At 55.1% G+C, this 23514-nt stretch overlaps 1 protein-coding gene across 1 annotated transcript; it reads right to left on the bottom strand.

The window, feature by feature from the left end:
* Positions 1 to 2254: 2254 nt before the first annotated feature.
* LBX1 (ladybird homeobox 1) lies at positions 2255 to 3403 on the bottom strand. Its single transcript, XM_049810673.1, has 2 exons — positions 3079 to 3403; positions 2255 to 2757 (listed from the first exon to the last, which is right to left on the bottom strand). The coding sequence occupies exons 1-2, from the start codon at positions 3401 to 3403 to the stop codon at positions 2255 to 2257; spliced, it is 828 nt and encodes a 275-aa protein (XP_049666630.1).
* Positions 3404 to 23514: the final 20111 nt, after the last annotated feature.

Raw genomic sequence — 23514 nt, 5'->3', positions numbered from 1 at the left:
AAACCATATGGTCTCCAAGCGCTCGCCTTCTCTCTGCTGCGGAGGGGCACGCTTGTTTCAGCATGGCGAACCGCAGGAGGCTGTATATGCTCCATTGTCGCTTGTCACTTCAGAGAAGAGGGCTCATTTGTCCCCAGTTTTCATGCTTTACGCTAAAAATTACAACCCCATCCATTCTCAAAGAGGAGAAAGATTTATTTAGCCTCGGAGAAACTGGACCAAAAAAAAAAAAAAAATCCAACCCACAAACCAACACTGTCTTATCTGGACACTTCTCCGGCGAGCTCTGCCACTGTACACCAGATTTGTCTTTCTCACATAAATTTTGCAAAGAATAGGGAGAAACACACGTTGCTCGACTCCAAAGGCAGGTCACGCTGCCAAGAGAAAACACATTCACTAAAGCCTTAATTTTTTTTTTTTTTTTTTTTTTTTTTGAGGGGGCGGAAGAGGGGGGGGGGGGAGAAAAGAAAAGGAAAGGGAGGAAATGAAACATTTTCCATCCTCGTGTCCCCGTAGCAGCGCTTCTGCCCAGGAGCAGGAGGTCTGGCCCGCCGGGTGGAGGCAGCTCCCCCCGCTCACACACCCCGCTCCTTTTGTCCAAATCGGTGATAACTCCTTCCCCTCCGCTCGGATTTGTTTTTTCTTTCTTCTCTTTTCTTTTCTTTTCTTTTCTTTTCTTTTCTTTTTTTTTTTTTTTTTTTTTTTTTTTCTTCCCCTCCCCTCCTCCCTTTCCTCTCTAATTTCGGGCTGGAAGTGCCCTGCTGGAGGCGGGAGCGGTGGTGCGGGAGGGGGGTGCCGGTGGTCCCGGTCCCGCTCCGGCCGCCGCGCATCCCCCGCGCCGGGGAAGCGCTCCCCGCACCTCCTGCCTTATTGATCCGCGGGATTGTCCCTCTGCTAAACCTCTACCTGGCCTTAACCTTAACGAAAAAACCCCAAACAAACCAAACCCCCAAACAAACAAACAAGAAGTAATAAAGTTCTCGCTCGTGTGCTCCTTCCCCGTCGTTTTCTCCCAGGTAATGCGGGTAAAGTAACTTTAAATGCAAACGGGATGGAAGATTCCTGGGGGGGGAACCTTGGGCCAGCGTAACCTTGGGCCAGCGGAGCGGTTCTTCGTTCACAAAGAAGGACGTTAAAAGTATATTAAAATGGTAAAGATTTTATTGTATCGGAAAAAAGAGCTATCTGTACAATTCTAAGAGACAGTAAATAAAGCGACATTGTCCCTACCGGAACTTAAATAGCAGGCCTTTTAAAATTTGTACAATTCAAACAAAAACAGGTCTTAAATCTGTACATTTTTTTAAATTTATACTGTAATATTTAAATGTATTGATCTTGGGATTTGTCCTTTTTTATTTCCGTAGCATGCAAAAATTCTAAAAAGAGTAAAAAATAATTCTAGGATTTTTTTTTTTTTCATTTTCGTTTTTTTGTTACCACCTTCATATCAAAAATACGAAAGGCAGCTTTTTAATAAAAGCACAACAATAGCAGAAAATGGTAAAAATAGCTTTTAATTGGTAAAATGAGGCAGAAATTGCATTTGAGACAAATCTCTATGCTCTAGGAAAAAAAGAAAGTATATATTTTTCAACTTGCATTATAACCCATCCCCAAGTTCCCAAGATTGCGAAAGAAAAAAATATTTTTTAAAGGAAAAAAAAATTACTTCGTGCACATCTGAAACATGCAAGGAAAGGAAAGTGGCTAATTTTTGCTGTTGCCGTTTCAAGTCTAACTTAAATCTCCTCTAAAGTGGTTCGTTTCGGAAGTCTTTTGAAAACAACTGCCTACCCAAACATCTGTTGGAAGCCGAGTTTATTCCAAGGTTACGCGTCTCCCGTATAGACAAAATAATCGTCATTGATAGCTATTAAAAAAAAATAAAAATCAAAACCTCAAAAAGAAGGGGGAAGGAAAAAAAATCCAATATATACGTTTAAATATTTATACAGAAGCCGTCCGTAATTGCACCATTCCGAAGATGTGACAGGCGGAGGGATACCGACTCTACCCTAAATTAATTTGTGTTTGCGTGTGGGTGTTTGTGGTGGGTTTCTATTGCTTATTGCTCCGACCGAGGGGGAGCAGCCGCCTTGCCGCGCTGCCGGGGCCGGGATGGGGGGCCGGGGGTGCCGGTTTGGAGCCGTCGGGGTGGGGCGGCGGGGGGGAGCGGGCCGGGCCGGGGGGGTGGTGTGGGAGCGGGGGGGGGTGGGGGGTGTGGGGGGAGAGGCCCGCCGGCCGCCCCTCAGTCATCCACGTCGATCTCCACGTCCTCCTCCTCCTCCTCCTCCTCCTCCTCGCTGTCCCGGCGGCTGCGGGGCCGCTCCGTGGGGGGCGAGGCGGGGCGGGGCGGCGGCGGGGCGCCGGGCTCCCGGGCGGCGGAGGGGGGCGGCGGCGGCGAACCGGCCCGCGCCTTGCCCCTTCCCTCGGCGCTGGGCTCCAGCTCGGCCAAGGCCACGATGTCCACGGCGGGGTTGGGGCCCAGCTTTTTGGCCGATTCCACGTCGGCCTTCATCTCCTCCAGGTCTCGCTTGAGCTTGGCGCGGCGGTTCTGGAACCAGGTGATGACCTGGGCATTGGTGAGCCCCAGCTGCTGGGCGATCTGGTCCCGGTCGGCCGGTGACAGGTATTTTTGGTAGAGGAACCGCTTCTCCAGCTCGTAGATCTGGTGGTTGGTGAAGGCCGTCCGCGACTTTCGACGCTTCTTCGGCGTTTGCCGCTGACCGAAGATCGTCATCCCGTCCCTGCCTGCCGACGAGCCGCCAGATTGTCGCCGCTTCCCCCATGTCTCCCCCCCACCCGAGCCCCCAGACCCCGCGTCGGTATCGGGGGGGGTGGGGGGGGCGGGGAGCGGGGCAGAGCCGCCGTTCCCGCACCCCGAGGGCCGCAGGGGGGAGGATGCCGCCGGGTACCGGCCGCCCCGGGACCCCCCATCCCACCCCGTGCGACACCCCGGGAGATGGGGGGGAGGGGGGGGGCGGGGGGGGGGGGGAGGAAGGAAAAACAGGCCGTGGGGAGGAGCGGGGCACCCACCCGCGGGAGGATCCCCCCACTCTGCGAGGGGCTTACCTTCGGCCGCCTGCAGCACGCTGACTTCCAGCCCCTTGAAGGTCTTGCTGGCCAGTTCTTCCAGGGCGCAGAGGGGCGAGGTTTGGGAGAGCAGCGCCCGGCCGGAGAGGGGCAGCCCGGCCGGGGGGTGCTTCTCGGCGGCGGAGAGGAGGTGGGCCGTTCCGCAGAGGGTGTAACTCCTCCGCACCGAGGGCTTGTTGAGGATGTCCTCGATGCTGAAGGGGGTGAGGGGCTTGTTGGAGTTGGCCGGCGGTGGGAGGTGATCCAAGGGGCTCCGCCGCCGTTCTTCCCCCGAGGAAGGCTTGGCTTCTTCTTTGGAAGTCATGGTGGGGCCCGGCCGCGCGGGGCTGCCTTCCCCGCCCGCGACGGGGATGCGCTGCCGCGGGGAGAAGCCCCCGGCGGGACCGCGGGGTGACTGCGGCGGAGACAGCGAGCAAAAGTTGAAGCCCACCTCCAACTCCGGCGGAGGAGCCCCGGGTCCTCCCGGGGAGAGCCACGTCTGGCGGCGGGCAGGGCGGGCAGGGCGGCGGGCTGCGGCCGGGAGCGGAGCTGCCGTCGGTCCCTCGCCGAGAGGTGGTCCTGCCGCACCTCTTGTCCCAGGGTTTTGGGTCGGGGATTTTCCCCCCCCTCCCTCTCTCTCTCTCTCCTCACTCTCCGCTCGCTCGCTCTCTCCTCTCTTCCTCTTCCCAGCTGCTATTTTAAGAAACACCCCAAATCGCAGCACTTTCCCTGCCCCCCCCCCCAAGAGCGAATACCCCCCAAAAATAATTGGAAAAAAAAGAAGGAAAAAAGAAAAAAAAAAAAAAAAAAAGACGACTTCGGAGAGGGGGAGAGCAGCCCTCGCACCGAGACCTCGGACCAGGGGGAAAGAGGCGAGAAGAGACGGGGTAATTGACTATTGCTAACAAGTTATTGTTGATTGGGAGGTAATCAATTATCTTCAATGACACTTTTCGCCCTCTCTCTCTCTCTCTCTCGCTCTCTCTCTCTCTCTCTGTCCAATGCAGGCTTTTGCAAGTTCGGAGACCCATTAATTAGGAGGCGGTATGGAGGTGGAGCCCAGTTGAATTATAATGCTGAATGCACTTGTCATATTCTGGCCCTGCTATTTGTTTGGACATATATATTTTTAAATTACATTACAAACCAGCCTTTATTGCATCAGGATAATACAGTATAGTGAAAAATAATAATAAGCGAAAACAAAACAAAACGAAAAATATCCGGCGATATCTTTTTTTTTTTTTTTTTCTTCCCCCCGAGATTTTTTTTTTCTTCTATTTCTCCCTCCTGTTAATTTCGGCTACTAGTTTATTTAAAATGCCTCTCTTCGGCTCTACCCAGAGCCGTTTGATTTTTTAATGAGGGGAAGAAGGGGCGAGCCTGGTTCCAGGTAAGGCAGACCTTTCCTTTCCAATAAAATCCGAAGGTTTCCGCCGAATTTGTCGTGCTCCTCTTTCCCAGCGCCCTGTGCCGGAGCGGGCTGCGGGGGCCGGGGCGGGGGCAGCTCGGCGGCGGGGCAGGTGTCCCCCCCCCCACCTCCCCGGGACGGTGCCGGTGCCGGGGGTGCCCACGGAGGGGCTGCGCGGCGGGGCGCGGGCCGGGATCGCTCCCGGGATGTCGGCGGCTCCTTCGGCTCCGTTGGCGCCGGAGGCGGCGGGTGATCCCGACCGGGGGCAGCGCGGGGAGGAGGGGCGGGCAGCGGCCGGGCTCCTCCGCCCCGTAAAGCGCCGTGGCGGGGCCGGAGCGGGCCGGTTTCCAGCCCGAGGCCTTTTGCTACGAGCCCGCGGGCGGTTCTGGAGGGGCCCAGCGCCGGCGGGGCTTGCTGCGACCCCCACCCTCGGGGGAAACCCAGCCCGGCCCGGCGCGGCCGTCCGTGGGGGCCAGAACCGCTCCTTATTATTTTTACCCGGGCCACCGGCCCGCTGCGGTCTCGCCGCTCCGCAGGGCCGGAGACAAAGCCCGGAGCCCGGGGGTGAACGGGCCTGGCCCCCACCCTGCGCGGGGGCACCCCCCCACGCTCCCCGCGGGGCGGCCGGGCCGCGGCCCCCGGGCCGGGCCGGGGCTGGACGGGGCGGGCGGCGGCCGCCGGGCTCATCGCCGGGCGGCGGGGCGGGAGGGGAGGCCGGGGCCGGATCCGGCCCTAACTTTCCCTCCTCACCTTGACGGGCAGGAGGGGAGGGCGGCTGGCAGCTCCCAGGCCGCTGGGTACCAAACAAGCACAAAAGAAGCAAATGGCTCCTCTCCTTAAAGCGCCCTCTTCCCATTTTTTATAGCTCTCTGGGAGTCTCTTTATGCAGTGACCTATTTTTAAAGGCCTATATTGGGTTATTCATCATATCAAATACTGCGAGGAGCTGGGGGGAGCCGGTCGGGGGGGAGCGAATTACACTGATTCTAAATCGCCCGGCTTCTTTGCTTTGCTAGGTGGATTATTTGCTTCGCTTTGCTTGGGTTTTATGAAGTGATTTAAACATATTTTAACCAATTAGAGACTTTCCTCCTTTCCCTTGTGTCCCCTCGCATTATTTTCCAGCGTGGCGTTTTATGTCAGGATCCGGGTTTTATTGAGAACTCAGCCGGGGATGCTAGTGTTATAATTACAGAAATAAGATTTAAAAAAAAAAAAAAAAAAAGAGAGAAAAAGGGGGAAAAAAAAAAAAAGAAAGGAAAATAGTCTCGTTCCTGGGTGAGAGTTTGGGATGCGCCGAGGAGCCGCCGGCTCTAGGCTGCAGCCCGGCCCGCCTTCCCCGCGGAGCGGAGCAGAGACCAGGGGCGCAACTTGCGCCCCCACCCCGAGCGCAGCCCGCTCCTCTCAGGGCAGGGGCAAAACTGCGCCAGAGACAGCGAAGCCCCGCAAACCGTTCTGGATCCTCTGTTGTCCCCCCAGCCCGCATGTCCCCTTCCTTGCCTGCGCGGGGGGACAGGACTTTAAATGCACTCCGCTTTTTTTTTTTTTTTTTTGGCTCACTAGTAGGGGCAGACCCCGGGGAGGGGGCTGGCAGCAGCGTCAGGACAGGTTCACCGGCGCAGGGGGGACCCTTCTTCGGTTGCCTCGGCCGCTGCCTGGCAGGGAATAGCCGGGTTCATGCTTTGCATGAGCAGCTCAGCCCGGCGGCTCCAGGCCTGCCGCCTGCACTTGTACCCAACGTTCCCCCCGGATAGCACCTCACTGAGAAAAGGGGTGGCTGAGAGGGAAGGGGGCAGGTCCAGGTGTGTGTGTCCCCCCCCCCCGAGCCCCCCCGGCGCTCTGTGACTGTTCCGGCGGGCTCCGACCGACCCCTCTCCGCTGCTCTCTCGGCTGCTCGGTGGCGCCTTTGGTGGGTTTGGTTTTGTTTCCCCTGCGCTCACATTGCCTTTGCAGCCGCTGCAACTCGCTCCCCGCAAACGACTCCCTCTCTGCCCTCCGGGGGTGGCCAAAATCAGAGGAGGGGCAGGCTGGGTTGCCCCCGCCCCGGCTTAGGGGAAAAGCTCAGCATCCTCCTTCCGCACCCTTCGAAGTTTAATTATTTTAATTTTTTCTTGGCAGCCCGCTTGGCACCCAGCCCCGAATTAGGGACCCTCGGTGCCCCGCGGCAGGTCCCATCGCATCTCTCCGTCCTCGGAGGGCCCCGGGGAGCAAGGGGGCCCCGGGACGCAGCCGGGGGCCGGCTCCGGCTGCCTCCACGGAACTTCGCATCCCGCCTGGCCCTTGTCCTGCCCGTCCCGCCGGCAGGCAGCTGCAGGTCGTGTCTCCCAGATTTGGGGTCGTTTGGGGAAAAACACCGTCATCCGAAGCGCTTCAACCCGCCCCCCCCCCCCCCCTTTCTGCCAGCTCCAGCCCCTCTGAGGGGGGACCCGGCACTGATCCCCTCCTGGTGCAAGGCAGGAAAAGTTTGGGTCGGGCCCCCGGCCGAGAGGCAGGGAGGGGAGCAGGGCTGAAGGGAGCGGCGGCCCCTCGCTGTACCCGGAGATGGATGAGGGGGTCCCCCGGAGCCGTCGGGGAGGTGTTTCTCCGGGTGCCTGCCTTTCAGCGGGGAAGAAAAGCGAGTAAAGCAGCGGCCTTTCCTCCTCCGCGGAGCGGAAAACTACCTCTGAATCGGAAACGACTCAGGGGGGAGCAGAAAATCCCTCTAGTTATGAGTAGCATCTTTGGAGGCGTCTCCCCTCGCCGCCCCCTGAGCCATATTTCGGGGTGTCGGCGTGGCTGCCCTCACCTCGGAGCCGTCCCGGGCCCGGCAGGCAGCGGCTGGGCGCTGCCGGGGCTGCTCGGCTTTGGCTGTGCGGGGCCCACTTTTGTCCAGGAAAATGTCACAGGAATATAATTAAAGCAGGCGACATAAATCATTCAAGTGTTGATCACCAAAGTAACTGCGTACAAATGACACCTCCTTTCCCGGCATAGCTGAGCCGTGCATGGCTCCCAGTTATGTCTGCCTAGTTTAAGTGCTCTAAACACGTTACCGCTCCCTGTTAGCAGCTCGGAGAGGAGTAAACTCCGTGCCCTCTAGCTGACAGCGAGCGCCGGGTCCTGGCACAGCATCCCGCACGGGGCCGGAGTGGCGACCCGGGAACCTCGGAAATAACTGTTATTTTTGTCTTTAAGCACCCCCCAACTTTGGGGCTGCGAATGCCGAGAGGCGGAGAGAGCCCGGTGGGACCCGCCGTGGAGCCCGGACCAAGGGAAACCCGCGGCGGGGTCCGAGGTCCCTGTCCCAGCCCTCTCTTGCGAAACCGCCGGTAAAATGTACCCACAGGTGTCCCCTGTCCACGCAGCCGCCGGGCATTGCTCGTCGTTGCTCCACTTGGAAAACAACCGCCCCGAGCTGGGCGCCCGCCGGCTCCCGGCTCTGCTGGGGAGGGGGTGTCGGGGGGCCGGGGAGCACCGCGGAGCTGGGGAGAAACTCCCCGGCCAAGCCCATCTCTGGAGGTCGTTTTACGGCTATCGCCCGCTCCTTCCTCCCCTCGCAACCAGCTCCCCGCGGGGGAAAAAAACTCACTTTGCTGCACCAAAAATAAATCTGACCCAAGTGCCCGCACCCGGCCCGGGAGCCGGGGCCAGGGGCAGCGCTGGAGCGCACCGTCCCCGCGGAGCCCCGGCCTTGCCCCGGCAGAGAAAAGCGGAGTAGCCGCCGCTCCTTCGGGTGGGCTCCGGCAGCGGGGCCGGGACTTGCGCGGGGCCGGGCGGAACGAAATCCGCCGCCCCAGAAACGCTGCCAGAAGCGGGGGAGCGGGGAGCAGCCTCCCCGGGCGGGCCGGCAGCGAGCGCAGTGCCCGGCTCCCCGCCTTTCCCCGGGCCTTTTTCGTTTGCAAACGAACTCCCGGGGCGACTCAGCGGCCCCGGGGCCGGCGAAGCTGCAGGGTCCGGGGTATCCCCTGCCCACCCCCTGGGCCGATTTATTTTTCCCCCCAAAGCCCCCGCGGAGTGGAGCTGGGCACGGCGGTGCCCGGGCCGCCTCCTGCCGCAGGGCCAGGAGCGGGGGGGGGGTGAACCTGAATTTGAGCGAGCCCCGGGGCCGGTGTAAGCGGGAATGCTCCCGGGAAGGGTGCAAGGAAAATAGGGGAGCCCGCCTCCCCTGCAAGCCGTTGTAAAGCACAAATTAAAAGCAACTCCCGGGGCGGATCGACTCCTTCGGCCGCCTCATCGCCTTGCGTGGCGCGGCGGGGAGCGTTTCCCACGGCGGGGGAGAACGGCGAGGGTGCCCCCATCCCAAATGTCGGGGGCCAGCACGTGCCCTCTCTTATTAGCACGGCCGGGGACCCTCTCGAGCCACCACTCCTGGCGGGTTTTCGGGGTTCCCCGGGGTTTGGAGGGGGTGTAGAGCCGGTCTGCGCTGCTGGCTCCCCAACCAGACCCCCGGTGTCCCCCGGGGACAGGGTCCTCCTGCAGCCGCCGCAGGGGATCCCGCGAGGGAAGGGCGAATGCGAGCAGCTGAAGGTATTTTTATTCTTTTAAACTCCAGTATTTAATTTCTAGTCCAAGAAACCCGGTTGAATGCAGGGTGTCCGGGAAGAGCGGCCGGGACGTGCCCCATCCCGGCTCCTGGCAAGGCGAGAACTTGATTTTTATTATTTTATTAAAAAAAAAATAATAATTAAACAGTTCGGTAAATGCAATCTGCAGGACCCCTCCGGAGGGCAGGGAGATGGAATGGAGTCCGCTGGGGGCATTTCAGGCCTCCCGGCCGTGCGAGGCTCTGTGGGCGGCAAAGATTGAGCAGCTCTCGGGCCCTCCCTGTCCCGTCCCAATCCCGGGAGAGGCAAGGCCGGGCCGCGGGGCAAGCGGGGAAGACCCGTCGGAGGGGATCAGCGTAGCCCCGACCCTCTGTTCGGACCCTGGCTGCCCCTGGGTCACTCTTGTTTTGGGACAGGGAGCAGTCCCAAAATCTCCAGTCCCCCTCGGCTCCAGGGAAGAGGCTGGAGGGGAGAACCCGGTGCTCCGCGGCCGCGGAGCTCGCCCCGAGACCGCGGGGATGGGCGCAGGGGAGGCGGGGACAGGCAGCGCCCGGGCCGCGCAGCTGCGCCCGGAGCCGGCGGTGGCTGGAAATAGCGCGCAGCGCTGGGTTTCACTGTCACCCCTGGGCCCCGCGGGGCTGGGCTGGGGGTGTCGAGCTCCGGGGTGATGCCCACCTCGGCCCGGGTCCGGGGGCTCCTTTGCTTCACCTGGGAGAGGAGCAGAGGAGGGGCTGCCCGCGGGATGCCCCCCTACCCCGCAACTTCGCTCTGGACTCTGGGCTCGACAAAACTTTGTTCGATGTGGCCGGGGGTGTGTGTGGGGGGTGTGGGGGGTGACGACACAGCCACCCAGGGCTGTGACAGCCGAGACACACTGGCTCCTCCGAGACCTGTAATATCTCCACTGCTCCCGGCACGCGTGAATAATTCACCAGGCTGCCAAATGCAAGTAACGTTTGTGGCAGCTATGAAGGAGCCAGGGAGGCGAGGTCTCATTTTTGGGGGGCAGGAGGAGGTGTGGGGAATCAATTGAAACTTAATAAAGGGAGTGGGGGAGAGAATGGCGGAAATAAGCCAGCCAACTTCTTCTAATAACAACTTGGTGTTAATAATTCAGGAGCAGTCATTGGATTATAGCGCAATATCCGAAGTACGCGTTGCCGGCACAGTGCGGGTGGATAATGTAATCGGAGCTCATTTTGCCTTCCAATAAATTACAGCAGCAAAAGTTTCCTGTTAAAGCAGTTATTTGTATTTCTTTTCTGAAGGTGATCCCCCTCCCTCTTCCTCTTCCAACAACTGCAATAAGAAAATTAATTAAAAACTAATATTTCCACACTTTGCAAAAGCGGCACCGAGATGCGAAGCTAGAGTTTGGCTGTCATCTCTTCCAACTTTGAGTGCTGTGAGGCTGCTCCTCCTTACCTGTCACTTCTTTCTTTCAGTGCTCCTTTTTTTCCATCCCTCCTTTTTTGCATCCTACACTGTCTGACCTGGCGGGACTTCTCCGAGCTCAGACAAGTGCTGCTGGAAAGAAAAATGTCCCGAAAATCCATCCCTTTGTTTAAGGCTTGCTGTGTTTGTTCCCCTTGTCCCTCTCAGGTCCTGTTATAAAGGGGTAGCAGCTAAAGGTAGGGTCAAACAGCAGTTCACTTGTCTTTCAACTCACGCGTGAGGTGAGTTTGCAAGGCCTCAGATGCCCCTTGTTCTTTTCCTTCTAAACCGCAGCACTGTTTAGCAGCAGACATATCTCCCCAGACCTGGCCAGGGTATTGCTTGCAGCTTTCCTCTTCTCTATTGCCCTGTTTTTCTCACCAAAGGCCAGGCTGTATTATTGCACCCTCGTGGCTTCCATCCACGGCAGGGGTTCACAAGATGATTCTCAAACATTTCCCAGCCCTTGCTGCTGGACACAGGACTCCACTGCACTGCCCTCCAGTGCCAAGCTGCTCTCTGCATTCTGCTTGGGGTCCTTCTCAGACCTGCCTCAAAAAGTGACCTTTCCCCAACAGCTTGGCAACAGCCAGCAGACACCTCTGACGGGATGCTTTACACCTCTATTTATTTTATTCTGCTTTCTGCCCCAGGAACCATAGACGCATTCCTCAGACAGGCTTGAATCAGGCATGGCTCTTTCTGTGGGTACTTTTAGCATCCTGTAATGGTGGCTGGCATTTCCCATCCTGCGTAATAGCTGTTGTCAGCTTACAGCATTTCTGTACCGATCGCTGTCAGATCAGGCTGTCTCCTTGTCTCCAGTGCTGCATGGTGGTACGATGGAGAGAGAGAGAGAAGAGCTTCCTGCAGGAGGCTGGGGTGAGAAGTATCTGTCCTGTTAGGCATTTCCCTAATTCCTGCTCTTCGAGAAATGATTCAGACTCTGAACTTTAAGGTTTAATTTCACTACAAAAATGCCTCATCTTTAGTGATTCCACCTCTGAGCATCCTGGGGTCCAGCCATCTCCCTTCTCTGTTTTGTTCAGTTTGTGACATCTTGTGGCACCAAATTCCTACGTCCTCCTGCCTGGCACCCAGGGCTCTTTTCCAGCTGATGTATGATTGCTTGCAATGATGGAACTTTACTGCCTGGACTTCTTTTCCGGGCACTGAGTAAAGCATGTGTAGTGAACAGCCTCAAGATTTCTCCCATTTTTTGCTTGAAATCTCCTCGGGGTCTATTAGTTCTGCTGCTTTTTACAGGTGTGGAGGGCGGGTCTTCAATAATGCCAAATATGCAGCAACACGTGGGTCTGGATTCTGCTTGCATATGACAAACCCAGTCAGATTCTCTGCATCTGCCATCATTAGTGTTTCAGCTTAATGAGGACCTACCAGTGTTCATCAGTAAGAGCTAAGGGGGGTGAGAAGACCTGGGAAGGGATGTATTAAAACTACAAATGGCAGAAATAATGGCTAGCATGGGCATTTCTCACCCTCGGGAAAGGCTGCGGCCGGTTTCATAGGCCAGCAGTGAGTGAGGATGCAAGTCTTGTGAGGCCAGGTATGGAAAACTAAGCTTCAGTGTGGAGGACTGGAGAGGTCCCTTGCGGGGTGGGTGGGCGGGCAGCAGCCGCTTGAGGGGGGATGCCGAATGTGCAGGGTGTGCGGCTGCTCTGCACGGCGAGCAGGGTGGGGGTGGGGGGGGGACCCTGGGGCTCACTGCTGCTTTGGAGATGGGAAAGCAGCCACGGAGGGGCTAGTTTGTTCTATCCCAAACCATGAGACAACTTCCCAGGAGAAGCCCCTCTCCCGCACTTTATATCCGGTGCTTTTCTGCTTGGGAAGCCGTGTACCTGCTTCTGCTGCTTCTTTCAGTCTCAGCTAAGACATGGGTGTTAAAAGTCTCCTATGCCTTGCAAACCTATCGCCAAAATCCAGATGGTCCCTTATTATAGCTAGCGAGTGTCCGTGAGCCTTGGAGTACATGGACTCTGGGGCAAGGTAGAAAAACTGTTTCAATTTCCAAAGGTTAAACACTTGTTGACTGGTAACGCAAGGTAACAATTACAGAAGATACCATTTTTTGAGATGTACACAGATCCTTAAATGGTGACCTCATTACGTGCAGGGGAGGTAGGCAGAGGGTGAGGAGGAGTGAAGTCCAGCAGCAGAAGGAACGCCCATGCACCCCACGGCTATGGAGCAGTTGCAATGCTGTGGGTGCACCGGGGCTGCTCTTCTCTCTGGTCTTTGCCCTTTTGCCCTGTGTATGTGTGTAACCTGCGGACCCAGCGGCTCAGCGTTGCGGAGCTGGGCACGTAGTGCTGCAAGAGCATGACCTTTTGCTCTGAAGATGGTAAGAGCTTTGTGCTGGCAGCAGAACAACATACCCAGTACAAATAGAATCATTCTGATAATAAATCACCATCCATAATAAGAAGACATCGCTAATAATAAGTCATCCAGGGGCCTCCTGAGACCAGCGTACAACTTACTGTAAAAATAGATAGGAAACATGGTGTGATCATTACAAGCAAGATAACAAATAAAAGAGAAAATGACTTTTATAGGCATTTAGCTCTTCTTTCCTTCCCCAGCTTCCAGCCAGTTCTGTTATCAGTCAGGATGGCTATGATTTAAGTTTGGTCACAAACCCAGACTAGATTTTGCAGATGCAGAGCCCTGGGTTCACAGCACCTGTGAGCTGGCCAGATCGCTACCTGCAAAGGAGCTGCCTGGCAAAAATCCCTTCTCCCTTTTTTTTCCCCTCTGCTCACAGTGCGATCCCTTAGTTATCCCAATTTCTCCAAAGGTCCTGGATACAGGCAAGGAGTCCCCGGTTATGATATACAGGAGCCAGCTGAGGCCTTGCCCATAGATGTCGGCTCTTTCCTGTACCTCTTCGGTTGGCAGGATTTGTTGCCCGGCTCCCATGGCTTTGTTTCGGCTCAGCTGACGGGGTGACTGGACTTCAGAAACCGGAGAATAGCAACGGGCGAGCACATGGCAAAATTTGAGCTTTGAAATGAATGAACGTTTGCATCAAGAACTTGCCAGACCTGGGAATATTTTCACACATAAACTGACTGGCATCAAAAGACTTGTGAAAACTGCCCTGTGCACAGAAGCCAAGGGAATCTGACACATTTGTTTAAGAACAAATTTGCAAGTCGTGCCTTGTACTGTTCCTTCCGCTCTGAAACAGATCTGCTTGGGATATCAGTGCTGTTTTCTTGCAGCAGAGGGGAAAGAGGTTAGGGCTGTTCAAATCTTTCTTGGTTTCTCCCCTTGTTTGCGTTTGCCAGGCAAACAATAGCAGATGTTATATAGTCAGTTCAGTTTGCTACTAGTCCCATTATGTTCTATTTATGTTTCACTTTATTGGCTTTTTTTTTTTATTTTCCTATTATTGTTTCACTCTGGGGGAGGCAGAGGATATAATATATTCATCTTTATTATACAAAATCTGTGTGAAGCATTTAATAAAATGCTGTTTCCACACAGCTAGGAATATTACTGTTAGCTATTCTTAAGTTAATGCTCCTATTAAAAAATGTTTGATGGCTGCAGTGACTGGAACTTGTGTGGACAAAAAGCACACACACCACTAAATAAGGCACTCATGGCAATTCAGAGATTTCCCGATGCCTCATGGAAAACTTCTGTTTAGCCAGATTTCTGCTTACTTAGCATATTTCCAGCATTGTTCTTCCCTGGTTTTATTATTAGTTATATTTGAATGGAAAATAAGTTTTGCTTTTTCTCCCCAAAACTTTCCTCTGGTACTGGAGGGGTCAAATCTGCCCCCCATCCCCAGGTCTCTTTCCCATGTGGGAGTTTTGGCAGAGGTAGGTGCCAAGGTGATTGAGGCAGGACACTGATGGGACTGCAGTCACAGTTGCTGTCTGAACCAGGACCGGCTTGTGTCAACGCCATGATGCTCTCTTGCCTCAAATCTGCTGATACGGTCCTCAAAATGCCTGCATGAGGTAAGCCGGGCTCGTTCTGGATGGGGGCAGAGGGTCTATACTTGCTCATGGAGATGGAGTAGGGCAGAGTCTGAGGCACACACGTCACAGCACCTGGCTGTGCCAGGAATGGCAGTGGCTCTCCATGGACCAGGAGCACAGGAGATGGTGTTGCTTCTGGGTGTGCTAAGCAGATCATGCAAAACAGTGGTGAACAGTCAACATTGCATCAGGTGAGAGGAGATGAGCGATGGAAAAGAATCTACTCCCGAGAAACAAAAAGCTATTTTCAGATGAAGATCTTTCCCTAATCGCTAAACTTTCCAGGAAAGATGCAGACATCCACACCCAAGACAACACTGACTCAGAGATCAACACATTGGTTTTAGACCCAGAGCTCAAACACACAGCTTAACATCACACTTCTCCCCAGCACAGGCAGGGGTTTGACATGTAGATCTGGGTTCATGAACCCTCTCAGAATCAGAGGCTTTACCCCTGCCTGTCTCCTTTGAAGAGCAACGAGGCAGTTCAGTGATGTGAGCGCTACGTGTTTGCAGGAGAGCTAATGGCAGTCAGCCCAGCACTGCTCTATACTGTCACCATATATGAGAGGCTGAGGAAGGCCATATAGGGTCTAATAAAGGTCTGCCTAGCCCCATATCCTGTTTCCACTGATGGCTAGTGATGGATGTCCGGAGAGAGCAAAAGACCCAATTATATAGTATATTATTATCACTGTAGTATTACATTATATTATTATAATACAAACATTAGCAAGTATATGGCCTGCTTTCCTGGGATATTTTCCCAGCCCCTGGCAGTTTGTGGTTCAGAGAGTCCTGAGCCAGAAGTGATACCTTTGTGTTTTATAGCCCCAGATAGATTGTTCTTCCACGAACGTGTCTAACCACTTGTTCAACCCATATAATCTTTTGGCATCCACGATATCCTGGGGCAATGAGTTTCACGGCTGATCTACAAGCTATGCAGATAAGATCTTTCTTTCCTTTGTTATGAATCTGCCACCTGATAACTCCATGTCCGCTCACACTTGTTCAGGAAGAGGCGACGCACAGTTAATCCCTGCTCACCCACTCCTCAGCCTGTGTGACAGCACAGACGTCCATAGTCCTTGGTAACGCCTGTAAGTCTGGAAACACAGAGCTGACTGTGGGAGAGGTGAATCTCCTATTGTTCAGGAGAAGACCAAAGAAAATCAAGACGCACCTCAGAGAGAGAATGACATTCATGGTGTGGCGGGCAGTCGGGAGGTCTGTGGTGTCCCTGGTTGGGCAAACACCTGGGGAAGATGTTGGGCCACCAGGATGAATTGGAGGAAGATGCCTAGCTGACGCATAGCATTGGCTGATGTATGAGGGAAGATGGCTGCGAACATGAAGGTTGGCTACTGGGGCTGCAGCGGTGAAACAGAAACAGTGGGGCAGGGAACTCATCCCTGTCAGCCAAAATCTCCAGTTTCCTGGGGAGTCAGGGCAAGGCAGACCAGGAGCTTGAGGCTCACTCATACTCTCTTGGGATGGACCTGAGCTGGGCATTAGCGCATTGAACAAAGGTGGAGAGCACCCACTGGCAGCACCCAAGGCAGTGCTGCCAGGAGGAGAGACTGTCCTCAGCCTGGTCCCATCATGTGCTGCAACGTTCTGGGTTTGTTCCTTTGCCCACCCAGGTTTTGGTGCCTTTGTGTACCCCACATTCCCAGGACTGGGAGGGCTTTGCAGGTGTAAAATGAAACACCCAAGGAATCTGGATGCAGATGAAACATCCAAGGGACTTCTGGGCCCTGCTATGAAATTACCATGCCTTGGGAATGATAAGGGTTATAGCAGAAGTGTAAGGACAAGTGTCCTCCACCTCCACAAGGTTTTTCTTGGTCCCTCTAGACATGGCACCCTGTCTGTCTGATAGGGAGAGGAGCTGGGGGAGGACATGCCTGCTGTCAGAGCAGTCATTTCATGACATTGTGTTCTCCAGACAAGAGCACCTGTGAGACAGAGAGAGCTTGGTAAGCTCCAGAAAATGGTAATGTTTTACAAAAGCAACATCTGCTGAGAGGTACCTGGGAACACGACTACGAGCGAGAATGAGGAGGGGCGGGAGGGAGGGAGAATGGGCCTCTGAAACAGGTTAAAGCCCCCATCCCTGTGGGGGTGATGTGAAAATCTCGATGGTACCATGGGGGGCATCAACCCTGCCAGGCTGGGGAGGAAGCCCTGGAGAGACATCCTGAGCTTTTGCAATGTGATAGGAGTGAGGAAAGAGCCAGATTTGCTTGAAATACTTCATTTTAATTGCAGAAAGCTGCCTGCCGTCTCCCTGCCACCTCGCTGGGATACGTTTCTCAGTCATACATATGCAACTTTTGGACTGGTGAATGGTGCCAGTGATGGGCAGGGACCAAAATGTCCTTGATGCAGATGTCTCCTTCTAAACAGTCCTCTAGGACTTAAGCCCTAGGGCTGCCTGTTGCCCTGCTGGGCAGACTCCTCGAGTCATTCAGTCTCATTACTTCACTAGATTTTTGCAAGTTTTTAACATTTCACTCAAAACCTTGGGGACAGTTCAGCTTGCACATGTGGGTTTTCTCACCTGAGTTTTGTGGTGATAGAGGTACCCTTGAAGATGAGCAGATGTTGCAGACAAACCACCCAGGGCAAGGGACAAGGATAAACCACACTTTTTTTCATTGGTTTAAGCGCGCTCTCATGATTTTGAACCTGCTTCCCAGTTTTTTTGGCTGTTTGGTGTTAACAGCACTGAAATGGAGCATGGGTTTCCTGCCAGGATCCACAATTCTAGTGATTTTCCAAAATCCCTCAGTCTCCAGAAGCCATTAAACAAAATCACTTTCTTCCCCGCGACTTCCCATTGCAGTTCCTGCTCTGATGATCTGCATTGCTGTAATGCGCAGTCCCCGAGGCTGCATCCCGAGGGGTACCTCCCAAACCCCGGGTGTCTGCTGAGTGCCTAGCAAACGAACCACGGGCTTGGCTGCCGGCTGCCTCTGGCTGTATCTGCTCCCACAGTGCTTCAGCCTTGCAGGTTCACTGGCAGGAGGTGAGGGGCACAGGGAAATTCTACCTCTGTTCATCTGTCTATCCTCTCTCAATATAAACCTATATTTGAGAAAAAAGGACAAAGCTATATTTTAAGTGCTTCTTGTTGCTGAAGAGTGAACTATGCAGGGAGCAAATCTGGGTGCCCTGGAGGCAGAAATGCCCATGTGGTTTGGGAAGATACTTGGGGAAGATGTGGGGCAGATGTTTCACCCTACAATGTGGGCCTGGAAGAGCTAGGAGAACCCCTGTGCTTATCCAGCCCTCCACCCCATAAGGATAAATTGGTCCTATTGGAATTTGTGGGAAATACAGCACCTTCCCCAGTAAGTGAGCAATGATCTACCATTGCTTTAGGTGGTGAGGAGCCTGAGAAAGAGAAAGGTGATGATGCTGGTTTCCTTCTTGGGCTCTTTCCCCTGCTCTTGGTTATCTGGAAGGCTGTTATGTTAAAAACTCCTCCTGGCTGTAATCTCCCAGCTCAGTTTCCCATAACCAGCACCGGATAATCTTTCTCCATCACCCGCCTCCTTATACCCCAGACCTTAAACTGCACCCCTGTATTAGCTCAACTCAGAGACCTCTACACTACCGTATTCCCTTCCATCAGCCAAAAAGCTGCCCAGAAACCAGTGGCAAATCTCCCCTGTGGAGCCTGGGGTGGCACCTGTCTCAGCCCTGTCCATACTGGTCTCCTGGTGTGGGTTGTACTGGGGGAGGCCATCTCCCCACTGCAGGGCTCTTCCTTCCCCCAGACCTGCAGCCGTGGTGCCCTGCCCCCACCATGGAGCAGAGCCAGGTGGGGTTTGCAGACCCATGTGCCCAATCCCTGCTGGTACCTGAGCTCAGAGGAGGGATGTTGCCCTGGCTGTGGGGCCATGAAGAGCAAGAGCTGTGGCAGTGGGGCACAGTCCCCATTCCACACAGAAACAACACTGTGGTGTGTGGACACAGATGAGGAGGATCGGGCAGAGCATCATCGCAGGCAGCCCCTTCCTGTGGCACCACCGCGTGGGAACAGCCTCCTCCCCATCCCCACAAAATTTCTCTCCCCTCCCCAGCAACCCCCTTTCCCTTACCCTCCCCGTGCCAGTGCGTGGGAGCAGCCGGTCGGGCCAATGCGCGTTTGCTGAGCCCTGGCTGCTCACTGTCTCTCCCACCATTTGCTTCGGGGAAGGCCTGTGGCGCCGTGCTCTGCTGTCTGCCTCGACGGCTTTTTAATCCTGTTTCCCTGGTTTCGCATGGCAGCGGCCCACGTTCGCCTGTGCAAAGCCTTCCTCTGGATTGCTGGCAGCCGCGCTTCCAAACCCAGCTTGCCGTTTTCCCCAGAGTGGCGGGATTGATTGGCTCCAGCCGGAATGGGCATGGCTCTCCGCTGCTTGGACCGAAATGCAACCATCTGTTACACCTCTAGTTAAAAGTACATAAAGTTGAGCATTTGTGTGTAGACAATACCACCCCTGATACGCTTTCCACCGCACATCCCTCTCACGCTTTGGCAGGATCTTGCACCGCGATGGGCCCAGTACAGGCAAAACCGACACTAGCTCTGCTGGAACCAAGCAGCGCGGAGACGGCGGGGGCGTAAATCAGCCTTTCCTTCCTTCGCTGCAGCCGGCCGCCGTCAATTTTGCAGCGTGCCGTGCCCCGGGCTTACCCCTGGCAGGGGCTGGTCCTGCTACCCTCTCCCCACTGGGCTGAAGCCCTCCCTGCGCTGGCGGCCGGGCTGCCTCGTGCCTGCTGTGCCACTGATGCCAGTGGAAATGGCAGTGCATTGCTGTGTCTCGGTCGGATGTTCCCACTGAGCGAAGGCACCGAGGATAAAAAGGCAGCAGAGACGTGGGAAGACGGGACCAGCATATGAGATAGCCTGGAGGGTGGGAGCGTGGAGTCGAGCGTGGCAGATGCATCGCCCGCGTAGCCCTGCACCTGCAAAGGCCTGGACCACATACCTGCCGCGCTCGCTGCCCGGTGCTGCCAGTCTGGCCTCGTGCTGCCCATTCACCATCTAAATGTCCCCGTGCAGCAGTGCCGTAAGGGAAAGGGAGGGGAGCAGGGTGGGAATGTGGCTGAGCTGCTGCCTCCTCCCTGAAAATGTTGAGCACAGCAAGACCCTGCCATGGCTATAAGGAGATTTCCATGGGCAAACAATTTCTGGTTTCTCCAGTATTGCTTCCCAGTTCCCTCCCTTTCCCAGCTTTGTGACTTTCATTCCCTGAAAGCTCCAGACAGACACTGCTGGGGAAGATGGCTGTTTGCCACGCTGCACCCCAGCAGCAGCTGCTTTTCATCTGCTCATCCTGCCTCCACCTCCTTGCTGTGGCTTTCCATGTCCACCACCAAGGACATGCTCAGAGATCCACAAAAGCGTCTAGCAGCCTCCTATTGAGGCCTGTTGAGGCCCTGAATGGGCATAGCATCCAACCTATGTTGGGTGGATGTGGGTAGGCAGGGAGAGCTTCAGTGCCTGTAGGTTGGGGGAAAGCCTGAGTGTGCAGCAACGGCCACAGTTATTGCTCTTCCTGAGGCACCAGATATCCCAGCCCAAATCAGCCCCTGTTATTCTTGTTTCTCTCCAAGGAGGCTGCAAGCTGCATGCACGAGGCAGGGGAGAAATAGAGGTACAGGGGTGGGAAGTGACCCCACCAAGGCCAGTGAGCAGATCAAAGACAAGGAAAGGAATTACTTTCCTCCAGCCCATTTACACCACTGTATAAATGTACCATTTGCTTGGCTGCTTACCTTCACCAAACCACATGGCTGAATTCTTTGAATGGGGCAGCTTTTGGAGAGACTTAGGACAGAGAGAACCCAAATTTCCCAGTCTGTCAAGGCTCACAAGTGGGGGGCAGCATGTGGCAAGGACCCTCAAAGTGCAGCATCATCCCCCCATCGCTGTCAGTAACTTTCTCTGGAAATGCTGGTCTCTTGGTGCTTTCACCGGAGCCGTAGTTCAGACGAAGCAAGAAGAACGTCACCTTTGTGAAGCTAGCATGAGTGATGTCCCCTGGAGCTGATAGGTATTGGGTAGCTAACCCTTCTCCCAGGTCCCTCCTGGACTACAGAGGCACTGGTGGTGATGTATCACCCATCCCTGACCTCGTTCATCTTTGTGGATCAGTGGACATGGTGGGAGAAGGAAAAGGCTAAATGCACATCCTGGGAGCCAGGGTGGCTCTGAAAGCTGAGAGGAGAGCTGGGGGCTGGGGGAGAAGGAGAGACATCTGAGCTCAACACAGGGACAGCAGATGGATTGGAAGGAGCGTAACCTCATGGCAATGCATGCTCTGGTCCCTGCAGCTGGCATTAAGGGTCAATTATTTTCAGTGTAACAACTCATTTCTAACTGGAAAGAGAGTGACCTGATGACACTGATAGGGCCTGCTGATGTCCATCTCCCTGCCGTGGGAGAAGACAACTGCACAAGGCTTGAGCTTTGTTTGTCCTTGACGTGTGATCACATATCACTGTGCCTGGATTGCCTTCCAGACCCTCCGATGTGCCGGATCTGGCACACCTGGACCTGCCCAGGAGGTGCTCAAGCACACAGAGCTTTGAGTGATCAGCAGTGTGGTACAGACCAGTGGGCATGTTTTTGGCACCCACCCTCTTCAAGACCTCGAGGAAGCGTATCTTCCTCTTTCAAACCATCCACGTCAGACAGGCTCAGGCCCTGTGTCTCAGGTCACAGCCCAGGACAGAGCCAGCCCCACTGGAGAAGGCTGAGGCAGGACCCTGCCATGCCAGGGGCTGGATCCCAGCCTGGCCTCCAGCCCCGGGTCTCTCTCATGTGTAAAAATGTGCATGCCAAGACTCTGCTTCTTTTGGAAAAGAAACTCCTTAAGGCCAGAGAGCTTCCCTGCCACGAGGTGCAGTCTGGCGAGGCAGCAGGGTGTGCATCATGCCTGCTTAGAGACAGCAAGGCAAGGTTTGTGTGCTGTCCTTGCTGCAGGGTCACTGGTCACCCATCTGCAGAAGGCCACTACTGTGCGTGATGCCCTGGTATGAGCCGCCCTTGCATGCCAGCAGTGCTTGATTCAAGTCCAACAGGCACCCCTGGAGGGATAGAGTCTTGGTTTTACAGATGCAGACAGCATCAAAGTAACTGTCTCAGGAAAAGCATCTCCCTCCTGCAAGCTTAACACCTTCCTCACAGGAGGATCATCCCCCAAGGGCTGTGAAGGAGGATAGCCCTGGCATCTTGGATCTGCCAGTACCACAGCCCAGGGCATCAGGCGTCAGGGCACAGCCTGTGCTGGGGCTGGTTGTTGCCTTGCTGTGTTCCCTCATCACTGCTCCCAGCAGCCAGCTGAGCTCAGGAGCTCTGTGCTCCTCACGAAGGGGTCCAGCCCACTGAGATGAGTTAAACTCCCCCAGCTTCTGTCATCCATGTCTGACTGTAAGTGATACCTCCCACCATGCCAGGTCCTTGACCTGGGAGGAATTGCTTGTGCTGGCAGAGTGCTCCGGGCTGCACCGGCCACCCAACTGTGGGGGCAACCTGCTGTGGAGGGAGCCCATGGCAGAGCCCGGTGCCGGGCTGGAGGTGGTCCTTTGATGACCCCTCTCTGGTGAGGCCACATGATACTTATGAGGTCCACATGATACCTGTGAGGTCCACACGACACTTGTGAGGTCCACACAATCCACATGCCCCATGGCATGAGGAGATGGGCCCTCCTGGGGGAGGATGCTGGAGCAGAGCACCCTCCTTGGGCTGGCTGCTTTCAGGGTGTGATGTTATCCTGGCTTGGTCCCGTGCTGATACCCATGCTCACCAGCACACCCCACCATGCCAGAGGGTGAACATGGTGGTGGTTTGGATGAGCACCCTAACTCACAGCAGGACTGTTCTGGTAGTCTATTGGCCACCCAGGATGGTAGGGAGAGGATTCATGGAGGGAGAAAGGGGACAATAAGGAAGGGAGAAAAAGCGACCCAAAAGGCAGGGGGGGAAATAACCAGAGCAGAGGCAGAGGAAAGGGAGAGACGAAAGGAAAGATCAAGGTCCTGCTGTCAGTCAGCCCTTCAAAGGCTGGGCGTAAAAGGATCTCAAAAGGAGTGGGGGCAGGTCATGCCAGCCTGCAGCCTGGACAAAGGAGATGATGACAAGCAGCTATTTTAGCTGATGGCCTGCAGCCATTTCGCCTGGGGTGGTGCACTCATCAAGTCTCCTAAGCGAAGCAAAATTCGGCCTCGGATGGGATCGGGAGTTGGGTGGGAAAGCCAAGGGAGTGGGATGAAGGGCTGGTCCCTGAGTGGCACCATGAATTAGCAGGGTGCCCAGATGTGGGGCTATGGGGGACTGCCCTCTCCAAGGGGGTCACCTTTCAAACAAGGTGTTTGATGCAGCTTTGTTACTGGAGACTTCTTTGGCTGTTTTTATGAGGATGGAAACGTGAGCCACAGTGTTGTGTCTCAGCATGAGGATCCCAGCAGGCACCTAGGGGGGGATGCTCCAGGAGCTGGGGTTCCTGGGGACCCTCCCCTCACCCACCGATGAATGGGACTTACATGGGACTGCTGGTTTCTGAAGGTCCTCCTTTCCCCTTCCATAAACCAGAAAATGAATCAGGTCCGTGGTTTTGCTGAACTCACACAGAACTCACACCTGCTCACGAGGTGCCATGGGAAGCAGTATGGAGAAAAGATGCTTTTCAACATATTTTAACTTTCTCTCTTTTTTTATTTTTTGTGGTGTAGCAAGGGCTGTGCGGGAGCCAGGCCCACCGGGAGCTGCTGGAGTGTCCTGCTGTGCTACACAGCAGGGAGCTGTTGGGAAAAACAACCAGCAAATACCCGAGTATCTCTTCTAAAATGTCTCACTGTTGTCTTCGAGGGACCATGGGAAGATGGTGCAGCTGTTGGAAGGATGCAGGACTCAATCCACAAAGCACCTGCTTTACTTAAAGCATAAGCATAAACTCCTTGAAAACCAAAGAGATTCAAACATGCTTGGAGCGAAGCCTGGCTGTCAGTGTGCTTGTTGAATTGGGATGGAGTCTGTTACATAAACA

The sequence above is a fragment of the Accipiter gentilis genome, chromosome 9, assembly GCF_929443795.1.
Source record: "Accipiter gentilis chromosome 9, bAccGen1.1, whole genome shotgun sequence".
NCBI classification, from domain to species: Eukaryota; Metazoa; Chordata; class Aves; order Accipitriformes; family Accipitridae; genus Astur; species Astur gentilis.
The sequence above is the reverse complement of the archived record's forward strand: the minus strand, read 5'-3'. Positions and strand labels throughout refer to the sequence as shown.